General features: G+C 43.0%; 1 protein-coding gene across 2 annotated transcripts in view; it reads right to left on the bottom strand.

Annotated features, from left to right (window-relative positions):
- Positions 1 to 12,699, bottom strand: part of LOC103372263 (ephrin type-A receptor 3-like) — a 95,812-nt gene that overhangs the window by 66,953 nt on the left and 16,160 nt on the right. For both annotated transcript variants that reach the window (XM_008301859.1, XM_008301860.1), the window contains exons 2-5: positions 11,635 to 11,699; positions 5,574 to 5,774; positions 4,024 to 4,131; positions 1,639 to 1,990 (exon numbers count right to left, since the gene is read on the bottom strand). In XM_008301859.1, the coding sequence (XP_008300081.1) occupies positions 1,639 to 1,990; positions 4,024 to 4,131; positions 5,574 to 5,774; positions 11,635 to 11,699 (726 nt within the window). The remainder of the gene's footprint in view (positions 1 to 1,638; positions 1,991 to 4,023; positions 4,132 to 5,573; positions 5,775 to 11,634; positions 11,700 to 12,699) is intronic.

Genomic DNA, 12,699 nt, shown 5'->3' with positions numbered 1-12,699 from the left:
AAGGAATTCAAATCTATTAAAAAATGTTTTTGATTGCTTCCATAATAATTACTACACCAGAAAATACACCTTCAGATGAATTGGAACCCCTTGTGCCTGTGTTAAAGACGCTGGACACCTGTTTTCCCGTCCTTTCTACACCATGTTTGTCGTGACCATGACTTATTAGACAAGGGACACATATATTTCCTGACCTCTGACCTCAGACTGTCAATGAAACTCCATCGTTACCTCTGCACACGACAACAGCACACACACACACACACACACACACACATGCATACACACGCATACTGTTGGTGAGTTAAAGCCAGCTTGTTAAACGCTCTTACATTGCTCTGTTTATTCTCTCCGGAGTGATAAGACTCAGGGAGCAGACTGATGAGGTCATAGAGATCACTGGGGTCAGCCGCTCTGCTGCGTCAGACCGACTTAAATAAGGTTTTAATACAGAAAATGCAACCTGCATAGTGTAGGCAGCGAAATCATTTGAAAACCTGTCAGTGAGATCACCTGTCAAGTAACCACAGCTTGTCAGTTTGCAAGACAGACGTATAGCTCAACAGTCTGTGTTTCATGATTGAGATGCAGCCAGAGTTCTGCCACAATCTGTGCACATTACCAGTCTGCAAACTGCAGAGTACAGCTTGTTCTTATTCCCTTGTCTCCAAGGCCCAACTGCCAAGTTTTCTGGGCATCTTGGCTGCTGCTTCTCCAAAAGAACTGAAATTGCATTATGTGCACCGATTTCAAGTCTGCGGCGATGAATATCTATGATTCCATTTTCTTTTTGGGGAGGAAGTGAGGCCGTAGGGACAGGTGACGCCGTGAGCCTAATACAACTTGCTCACCCAGATGCATGCATGCACAGTACACACACAAACGCACACATACTGCACACACACACACACCATCTGGGGAGCTGTACAACTCAATAATCTGCTTCCTAAGGCATACCTTTTCCTCTCCTCCTACAACGCAACACACATCAATAAGCACTTTCTCACACACACTCATACTGCTCTCCTCTACGCACAGGGGAACATGAGATATTCAGCTTTGACAGACACACACACACACACATTCACAGACAAAAATAATAATAAAAAAAAAAGAGGAGATGCCCCAAAGCAACTCATACCCTTTCCTGTGCACGAGCTGTCCTTGCAGTGTTGGGAAAGATGACACACACGCATACACACAAAGTGCATCCGTGACCTACTATAAATACACAATCATTGTCATTTTATCCTCAGTTTCACAGCTGAATTCACTGAAATGCCTCTGCACTCACATGTTCCAGTGAGACAGGCCTACATGCACACACATGCTTAGGTATTCACTCTACAACACATTCATGTGGTATAGAGCAGAGTGGACAGAAGTCGTCGGTTTTGTCTTTGTCTGCACTTTTCTTTTCTCTTGTTGAGGGTTCTCACATACTTTGACACATTTTTGTCCATTTGAGAAAGCACAAAAGTTACTTTCAGTACACACAAGCATTACAACATGACAGCGCCACACACACTTCTCGCTCTCCTTATTTGTCCTTTTTCTGTCTGTCTCTCTCCCACACAAACACACACACACACTTACAACTCTGTCCCACACATGCCTCCAGACCCCCACCCCACTCACGTTGGCAGACGTCCTTGTTCTCCTCGAAGCCCGGTTTGCACACACACCTCCCGATGGGAACCAGCCAGCCTCCGTCTGCACTGCAGTACATCTTGGGAGCTTCAAACTCCTCGGAGGCATTCACACACAGACCGTGGACCTCGACCAGCGCCGTGTCCCCGCCCGTTATTGTGTCGGGGAACTGGGCCAAGTTAAGCACAGTGAGCGGACACTTCTTGTAGAAGACTCTGACTGACACCAGAGCGATACAGGCACCCAGGTCCTGGAAGGCCAGGTAGAACCCCTTTTTACTCAGGTTGCTGATGTCCCGAACCTCCGTGTTCAGCTTCATCACACGATCGCCAACATCCACCTGCAGAGAAGGCACATTTTGATGTGTTAGTTCATTTAAGGAGAGCATTCAAACTTGAAAGCAACTGCATTTCCTAAACAAAAATAACACTGTCCTGACAATTTTGCAAGAAACTAAACTAATTTTAAACATAACCCACATTCAAACCCAGATTTAATTTAGTTTGTGGGAAATGGTGAAGATCTAATTTTGGAATGTCACTCTTCTGTTAAGATAATCATAAGACCATACACAAACAGATTGAGCTTGATGGTAAGACCAGTTTAGAATTTGTTCAGGGAGACAGTATTAGAAAACCAGCATACAGCTGCAGGGGGACAGACTTTGTAAAAGACTTTTATTTGTTCTTGTAAAGAAGTATAATGCAGAGTATTAATTGAACTCAAGCAACAAAATGTTATATCACCAAAGTTTGATCACATTCAGTTCAGTGATACTTACAGGGTAGTTTGGGAATCTTTATTAATTTATTGCATTATCCCATTTTTATGTTGTGCATATGTACACAATACACACGTGAATGTTTAACAATGTATGTTTACATAATACATATACAGTATGCAACAGAAATGTATACAGCCCTCTGGAAAATCACTAGAATGTCAAAAGACCTCAAATTGCATCACTTCTAAATAATTGCTTTTCCTTTTTAAATAGACAAGTGGAGTATTTTGTCTTGGGAACAATCGAAAACAATTAAGGCTCTAAAGTAGAAACTCTGCAAATGCAACAGAAGCAAATAGACCTGAGATCACGAGACTAATTTGAGTACAGCTGTGATATCCAGTCAGCCTCGCTGTATGAACATGGTTAAAACATGGCATTTGAACATCATGTCTGCATCATGGCTTATTATGAAAAAGAACTGCCAGAGGAATAAAAAAATATCTGATTGTGTGATTCCACATCAGTAAGAAACTAAAAATCAGTGGTAATTCAGAGGTATAGAACAAGTCATAGAACCACTAATTAGAGCTGCAGTGGTCGTCCTCCTAAAATGCTGCGACAGTGAGCTAGTTTCACAATCCATCTCTGAAAAACAAACATGTGAGTGCTTCAGACTTGGCACAGGGATGATCAGCATAAACTGGAGTTTCTGTCACAGCTCAGACAGTGTGTATGACCTCTGTGCACGGCATGGAAGAAAAAATTCTTGCCTGCTCTTCGGCAATAAACTGCAAGATGACACTTGCGTGGATTGCATGAAGGAAGTCTGATGAATATTGGGAGCACATTTTGTGGACAAATGATGGTTGAGATGAATTTGTTGGAGTCCAGCATGTTTGGCGTGAAGCAGGTCACGACTTCCGCAGTGAACGCATAGTCCTGATAATGAGGCACAGAGACGGGAGTGGGATGATATGTGGCTGCATGAGTGCAAAAAGTATTGAGGAGATGACATTTATAGAGGGCACCATGAATACCAGTGGATATACCGAAATACTGGCTGACAAGATGACTTCCAGTCTGCAGAAACTTGGCAGAAGAGGAATATCCCAGCATGATAACCACCCAAAGCACACGAGAGTTTCTCAAGAGGAAAAAAAAAGTGAAAACTTTGACCTGACCATGCCTGTCACCGAACTTGAATCCAATATAGCACCCTTTGTGGTATTTTAAAGAGAAAGGTAGAGCAATACAACCCCTCCAGCACAGAGCAGCTGAAAATAACAGTGTCTGAAGAAAGGCAAGCGGGTCTCTGCAGATTTAGTATCCTCAATGCTGAGGAGGATTGACAAAAAAAAGGTGGACATATAACGTCTATATGTATATATAAAAGACTTTAATCGCTAACTGTTGTTGCATTGAGCTGACACTGTGGGGCCTGTATTGTTAATAGAGTAAATGTAAACTGTTCGTTTATAATCTTATATAGGTACAGCTTAGAAATAATGCAATTATTAAGACAATTTTGAATAATTTGACGTTCAGGTGATATTGCACAAGGGGGGAACTCATTTCAGCTGTATATTGCATAGATTATGTCCCTGTGTGTGCTGAAGCTTTGAGTGTTTCCGTGCACGTGTTCATACCTGTGTAAAGCTTTCATCTGCAGCAATCGTATCAATCTTGGCGTACTGGCTCTCCTTGATAAACCACAGGTTGGCATTGTTGGATTCATAGTAGTACATGTTGAACGTCTGCAAAACAAATCGTTTCCATCAGTTACAAATGCTAGTTATCAGACAAAACAGAATAACAGCTAAGCAAAACAGACAAAATGTAAGAGGGGGTCATCCAATAGGGAAATGTTAACAAAGCTTCCATTGCTCTGTAGCTGCTTCTCTTCAATTCTCAGTCCATCTGTCCGGCTGACCAGTCAGCAACACTGTCTGCAGTTTCGTGAACGTGCAGCTCTGTATCGTGTCACGTTAAGCCCACTACTCATTCTGCAGATGTAATGAGAGTGAAAAGGGTGCAGGGGACGGACAAAGTAGACAGAAATGAACAGAGGAGCAGCGTTATCGGGCTGATATAAGAGAATGGGGGACAGTAAAAAAAAAAAAATATATCAGATGGTAAAATATATGAGGAGCCACAAAAGCCTCGAGGGCGTCATTTGTTTCATTCTGCAGCGATCCTCTCATGTCATTCTTTTCCCGTCTCTTGTCTTTTCATCTATTTATTATCCATCAAAGTGCGCTTCAGTCTGTGTTTGCGTTGGGCGTGTATTAAAAAAGAAAAATAAAATAATAGAACAGATAATTAAAGTGGCCTTTTGCTGCCCTGAAGTGTAATGGATTATAACGTTCAAAAGACGCGCTGATTTCATACGAGCTACAATGATGTCACAAACAATACCTACTACCTTCAGACAGATCTGACATGAGTAAATATGTTGAAAACAGCAAATCAGGCAGAATGCTGTGATACTCTAATCCAATATTCTGCAAAAATGTGGGTAAACAAACCTTTCCTTATTACTTATTTGATGTTCATTCGCTGGTGTAAACTGGTTTCATGCAATTCACAACACAATAAATCACCATTACAGTGAGTTTGTTTAAATGTGTAAATGTCCTACTGTGTGTTCCAATTAATCTAACATTTTCATTAGAAATTCAATACGTTTCAAACTTTAAAAAAAAGTTGCACATCGACAAATTGAAAGAAAATACTGATTAAATTCTGGTTAACTCAGTTTTATTTAAAAGGCAAAGAGCAGCGCGTAGTCAGAGGATATTTACTTGGACTACAGAAAATGATTTTCCAACAATAAACCTCACGCTCCAGACAATTTCTACTTCCACCGTGTTTCAAATCTAACTTACTCCTGTGCTATTGATCTCTAAAAGAAAGGAACATGTTCTTTTTTGTTTGTTTGTTACTTGCTTCATTCCAAATATTTCAAAGAACAGAAAGCTACACAACTGCACCCATGGAGCTAAAATTCAATGTTTTGCTCACCACGAGGGAACAAACAAGCAGCACAAATGCAACAGGAGGGCTTTAACACACACACACACACACACACACATACTAGTTGCAAGGATATTTGTTATCTCACCACTAAGCCCCCATGCTGCCCGTGAGTTAAAACGCTTGCTCATGTGTGATTAACAGTATATATATTGGTGCAGACCTCTTTGCAGGTGCCGGGAACGCCGGGCAGGCTGTTACAGTCTCTCAGGGTGAACTTGATCTCGATGTAGACGCGCTGCGCTCCCTCCCGGCTGATGTGACGCGTCCTCAGCCAGTTGTTTTGGTTGGCTTCCATGACGTTACACACCTGGTAGGTCCTCATCGGGGTGTTCCTCTCATCCATCACGCTGATCTCCTCCCACTGAGGATGAGAGAAATTGGATGTTACTTTGTTGTCTCAAATATGAAGGTTTAGAGGCAGATTCCATATTTATCAGATGTAGCAAGAGCTAGGATGCAAGGAAGGAAAGTAGTAGAAAGTTGAGAGGGTGAGAGGAAGGAGAATAGATGGGAAGGAGGTAAGAAAATAGCTAATAAAACAAAGAGAGGTGTGAAAAAAGTAATAAATAAGACGGGAAAGTGAGCAGATGGAGCGAATGTAAGGGGGGGGGGGTAAATGGATGAGTGATGAGGAGACGGAGAAAGGGAAATAGAAGGGGTGTGAGCTGTGGAGAAACATTTGCTTTGTAGGGGAAATCTTAAACATAAATTTCAAATCAAAGACAGAGTGGATGTGAAGCCGAGGTGGAGTGATGTTCGGCAGCACAGGGCCAACTCGAGAACAGCAACACTCGGCTGTAAGATCATCTCATTTCAGAGTTACTCAATGGACAAAGAAGATCTCAGTTCAAAGATTGGCTATGGGGAAACTGGGCCCGAGTTCAGTGAACTGTGGTTTAGTGCAAACCAACACTAAGCCTGCGTGTTGTGTTTTCATGTCTCAGTGAATATGAGTGATGATCTGTGTCAAGATGACTGAAGGACTGTCTTTGTCCGGTGCTGCACATGTGCGTGTTTTTCTAAAATGAATGCGCGATTTAGCACTTAAGAGGTAGAAGTGTGTGCATGAGAGAGAAACACAGAGAGAAGGACGGAGAACGAGAGAGAGAACGAGTAGGTAGGACAGAGCTACTTTGTATCCCGTCATCTGCTACCATCTGTTTCCACTTCTGACTAAGGCTGTAATTGAGAACACTTCTCGCATGAGCAGGAAAACATTTCTATCTACACACTCCCGTCGACGGGCGTACACACATGAATATACCATTAACACACACACACACACACAAGGAGAAAGAACATTTCTATTCCTTAAAGAGAAGGAAAATAAACCAATGTGGTTTCAGTGTCTCAAGATATCTGATCCATTCAAGAGGAAGCTAACTGGATTTTCTTGGACACACACACAGTGAAACCCACACACACACACAAACTGGGTGAGTTCTAGTTTGTGGCGAGGGATGAGAAGACCACCATCTTTGTTCTTAGCTCCTGTCATCATCTTCAGACTGAAGCTTTAAGCTCCAGACTGATGAGCACATATCCCCTTACAGTTGCCCAACCATGTAAACACATAATACATCTACGCATGTTGTGAACACATAGTACACACACACATGCACTTACACCTGCATGAACTGAGCCACCAAAGCAACTACCAGTCAACTGTAAAGTGTCCCAAAATACAAAGACAGAAAGAAAAGACGGGCCGGTAAACAGCAAAGAAAGAAGCAAAAACGCAAAGAGAAACTTTCAGACAAGCAGAGTCCAAGCTAAGGTTGAATTCTTGAGGTTAATCTGATGTGACAGCCCAACAACCCGGCAAAAGCTTGACGCATTTCACCTCCGAGTCCTGAGCACTAAAACAGATCCACATAAAAACACACATTCTCACACAGACTTGCGCACACTCTGCAGCTCTCTCGCACACTCAGATGCTTTTAATCTGCACAGCTTCGGCTGAGACGTCTACTGTGTATGAATTGGAGCTCGAACAAAACCAGCTCTTTCTTGATCCCGACCCAACAGTCCTTCAACAGAGAAATTGAGAGAAAGAAGCAGGAACAAACAGGAGACAAAGACGGGGAGGCAGAAGATTGTTTAAGCTGACAATCAGCTGACACAAACGTCCCTGACAGCCAGTTTCGGGGTTGGAAGATTACATACAGTATAAAGGATGTATCACTGGAGCCTTGTTCGACAATGTACACACACACAGCGGCTGAGAGTCATTGTGATCAAATTCACTCAATTCAATTAGGAGAACAAAACCCAAGACTGAGGGAGAAAGGGAGAGAAAAGAGGAGAGAGGGGGAATGAATGTTGGTAAATTACAGGCACGCCTGGCAGCTAAATAGACCCATCTGTGCAGAGCCGAGACCAGTCGGACATCACAGGACGGTCGCACACACCCACCCACACAAACACACAAAGCTGAGTCCCCAGGGAGTGGTGATTAAAGCATTTATGGGAATAGTCATTGAGGGATAAAGAGGGCTTTATGATGTCTTTGTTTATTTCTTTGTAGGCAAAGTTTGGAGTGGCTGGATTACTGCCACTTCCTGGTGAGTGACTTATTTCCCCAGTTGGCGGGTCTGTTCATTGTCACTTTTGCCTGCTGTAAAGCACAGGTGTGTTTAGGAACATGAAAACAACCTGTTTGCCTCCATATCTGCTAATGATACGGCAGCCGCTCGAGAGAAAACCTACTGAAAATACAAGCAGGAGAATGTTTGGATAAAGCTCGAGAGTTTCTCGTTCAACACACACGTAGCTGTAACTGTTGCCAGGGCTGTGTTGGTTCAGTCTGAGCACTAATTAACATTCAGAAAGAAACCCTCCTCCCTGAACCCTCAATCACCTTGGCCAATCAGCGCGGAGCCCGCTTGATTGCTTTGAAGTGAAGCAGAGACGTCGGATCGGGGCTTAAGTTCAACCATTCACCAGCTTAACATAATATCCCTCCTTCTGCAATCATCTGATGGGTACACCTACGAGGACATAATTGGCCTCCAAATTCTGAAACAAGCTCGGGCTTAGTGAGGGAGGGACGGAGAACGAGTAGGTAGGGTAGAAACAGAGATGGAAGATGGGAAGAGACGGCGGCAGGAGGTGGGGAGAGGGGAGGCAGTGAGGGCTGTGGAGCCTCTGGGGGAGTCGAGAGGCTTCGGGGCCTCCCATTTTCAAACATCATTAAGACAGATCTGTTTTATGTCCCTCACGAGGAACACCCCTGTCTGGTGACAGAAGTGGGTCGCTCCACTCAGTCTCTGCCACATCCGGCCCTGCACGGCTTGGATTAAGGCTGACCTATGGGGGTCAAGTGTCATTTTGGACTAATTCAGGTAGACAGTGGTCTCATATTGGTGGGAATTGCCTCTCACCAAGAGTAATCCCCAGGTTTAAAGTTGGAAGGTCAACTAGATAATCCTTTGATATGAAACATAAGACCTTCTCACAGCCCTGGCACCTTTCCTCTCGCAGTATATCACCCTGCGATCACTCTCTATCCCATATCTCCTCCTTTACATTACATCCACGTAGCATTGATAAATTACTACACTACCACATTCATTCTGGTACATATGGAAAACCGTAGTAAACAGAGCTGTTGCCAACGTTATTGGCATCCTCCGCTAGTCGCTGTACCGCATTTTATGCTCTATGCCACCTGGTGAGATTTAACTAGAAATTTCCTGGATTATTTCATGCCACAAAAAGAGGCACATTTACTTATTTTTTAATTATGATACAAAAAGTGTTGTCTATCCAGGAATGTTAAGTAGTAGCACAACCCCTTTCGCAAAAACCATTTTGCTTCACAAAGCCAAACTGCATCCTGTAAGAATAATCGTCCACTGCTGTTTTTTGATACAGGTTGGGATACTCGGCCGAGCTGAGCCGCGAGCTGCTGTGAAGATTCAAGTCATGCTGGCACGGTGGTTTTCCTCAGGCAAGGCGGCAAGGTAGCATCGCAAAAACAAAAGCTCTGCTAACTCTGTGACAAATACGATGCATTTTCACAATAATAGCGCGGACCTGTCTGTCCTCTGCATAAGAACACAGAGTGAAGGCCTCAGCTGTGCCACCGAAGCATGTCCACGAAAACATGCATAATGACAAACATACGAATCCGTTTAGCCCAGCGGCCAAGACCATTCATGCAAAGTCTTCACTGGCTTTAACCAATTACATTATTTCCTTGGTGAGATAAAGCTGCTGATAGAGCTTGTGTCCGGCCTTCACCCTCTGAACCGCAAGCAGTCACTGGGCATTTGTTGCTTTTGTTACATTTGTATTCACTGAAATATAAAGTCGTACGTAAGAAAGCAAAGAATAAAGTCACATTTCTTTCATTATTCACCTAATAAAATTAAAAAAAAAAAAAGAAAATAGCATACATTTCTCCAAGTGCCCACAAAAATGGTGTCTCTACATGATGTAGATATTTTACTCCTTACATTTCTTTTAAATTGGTTTCCATATTTGTATCCTCTCTGTTTTGCATAAACACAGCCCGAAGTTTGACCTACTTTAAATGAACAGACTTATGTCTCGTGACTGTCAGTTGCAACTAAGCCACTAATGGTTTCACACAAGGGTCGTAGAATTTTTAGTTTTTCACAGAATCTGTTTTTTGCAGATGGTCTATTTTTTTTTGCACATGTTGAAATGAGACCACTAGAATGAAGCAATTTCTTTATTTTTTTTCTTTTAAATCCTGATTTTGCGCTCAGATTTGGTTTCCTGACAGAACAGCACTTTAAAAATGAGAAGCTGAACTGTCGGATTGTTGAAAATCTGACCACTCTTTTTGTTTTTACAGCTTTGGGCTTTGATAAATGGTCTAACTTTGGCAATATGTTTTAAAGTTAACATGCAACTTTCTGATGCTGAGAGGGATAAAGTAAGGACACTTAGACAGTTCTACTTTTCCACTGCCTCAGTTGATATTATTAAAGATCTATTTATAGGACATATTTGACAGAAGAGATGTGTGGAGGCCCATAGAACCAATTTCCTCTAAATTTCTGTACAAACTCATGGAGGAGACGCCTGGTCCACACCGTGTCGACAGTCCATGAATAAAGACGTTCAGGATGGAGTTCATTAAACATTCTTTACTTTCCAGCCAACGCATTTCTTTGAGGGTAAACTCACAACACGTGTGCTCTCCCGGACCACGATGAAGCCACTGGAACCATTAATTCAGTAACAGTAACTTGCGTACGCTGGCTTTTCGGAATTATATCGAACCTATTAGCTGAGCCACAGATGGAATACATTCTACTCTTCTATAAGAACCTAAGTGGAAAAAAAAAAAAAACGTACACAAACATCCAGAATATGACCACACAATCGGAGCATTTCAATTAAGTGAACTTGATACCCTTGATTGCTTGAGAAAACAACCTTTGCTCAGCTCCGCTCACTTGAGCTGCCTCGCTGCTGCACACAACCATGAAACCGCGTGTGGCATCCTGCAATTTAACACACTGATGCTGAATGGTGGAGAGGGAAGAGAGAGAGAGAAGTGTGACTCAAGAGGAAATAGAATTAATTCAGCGCCATTCAACAGCTCCTGCACTACAGTGACATACAGAACCCGCTCTATTCAATGCACTTTGTCGTCCTTCCTCTCTGCGCTCTCACCCTCTTCCTCTCCTCACATCTCTGTTGTCATTTTCTGATTCATGGCGGCTGCACTCCAGACTCCCTCGGTCCCTATACCTGCAAAAGGCTGGTTATGCAACCCTCCCCCCTCCTCCGCCACCCTCCCTCCCTCCCTCACCCCCTGACACACATGCAAATAACACCAGCAAGAATACGACATCTCCTCTTACATAAGAATATTTACTCCTCCACCATGTCCCTTCACTCCATCCCACCCCCCCAAAAAAAAAAAAATCGCAACCCGTAATAAATGGAAGCTCCAGTGGCACAGCGTTTTCAGCACAGCAGAAATAATTTGTAAATTCCCCCTGCAGACTCCCGATTTAGCAATGAGCGCTGAAGAACCCAGTGCTCTCTAAAACACACACTCCAGTGCGGCTGCTAACTCACAATTCTTTCCTGTTCCCCCCCCGAAAATAAAGCATGTCAACACAACCTGCTAGTTCTGATCACATTTAGACTTTTGGTGTCAGCTACAGTGAGAGGAGAGGATGATTTGTGTTTGTTTGTGTGTGTGTGTGTGTGTGTGTTGCACTGCAGATACTCACCCCCTCATTAGGATAAGCCTCCCAGCCCAGGTCGGCCAAGGCTGACATGGAGTCCAGCAATGTCACTGCAACACAGGCAGACAAAGAACAAACAAGTTAACACACAAACAGACAATTTTTTTTCTTTTTTTTTTTTCTTTTTGAGGCATTTCATTTCTCAATCCCCCGTTTCCCTTACAGAAAGGATAATACTTTCCAGTTATGGTGTGGTGTGTTTCTGTCTGGAATGTATCGCATAACATTGCATTGTGAACCCTTCCGCAGAAAAACTCCCAAGATGTTTTCATGTTTCGTTACAAGGGTGTCTTTTGTTTTGTTGGAGTACACTAGCAGCGGAATCACAAGGAGTGGGTAAACCTATAATTTCAACTTTGAGATTACTGTGGTTGTGCTGCAGCTGCTACGGTTCAAGGGGACACAAAGTCAGTCAGTGAAACGGCATCAAGATGCGGAGGAGAAACTATAGCGTACAGTTAAATTTGACTTTTTTCGACATTAAAGTGATACTCCACATCCAATCCAAAACCTCTCTTTTGAGCTGAAACCTCCCACACGGCGTAGGGCCTTGAAAAGTGGCAGTTAAACATCTGAGGTTTGTGTTCTATAAGGTGAGGGGAGCCGTTGGTCAAGTTGTGTTACGATGACGTACGCAGCTTGGTATCGAAATGTTAACAAAAGCTTCAAACCATAATAACCAGCTACATTGGTGTTCATTTGTATCCTCAGTATGTTTCAAACAGTGACATTTTGCCACAAAGACATAGAGTCGATGTGATGTTGCAGGAATTTTGATCCTTTCACTCAAAATCTATGGAAATCCACAGTTAACACTTTGAAGATTTTGTTGGATTATCACTTTAATTGAAGAATGTCACCAAGGACAAAGTGCAACAGAATAATGAGCGTATACATTGTACTCTGATTTGCACATGTTGTTTCCAGCGTGTGATCTCTGCGTGACAGGAGGAAGTGGAGGACGGATGCACAAAGGTGAGAGTGAAAAGTGAGGAGGAGAAGTGGCAGGTCGACCAGCAGGAGGCATAATGAAAACCTGCTCAGATTCTG

Source organism: Stegastes partitus, unplaced genomic scaffold (genome assembly GCF_000690725.1).
Source record: "Stegastes partitus isolate 25-593 unplaced genomic scaffold, Stegastes_partitus-1.0.2 Scaffold1722, whole genome shotgun sequence".
Lineage (NCBI taxonomy): Eukaryota > Metazoa > Chordata > Actinopteri > Pomacentridae > Stegastes > Stegastes partitus.
The sequence above is the reverse complement of the archived record's forward strand: the minus strand, read 5'-3'. Positions and strand labels throughout refer to the sequence as shown.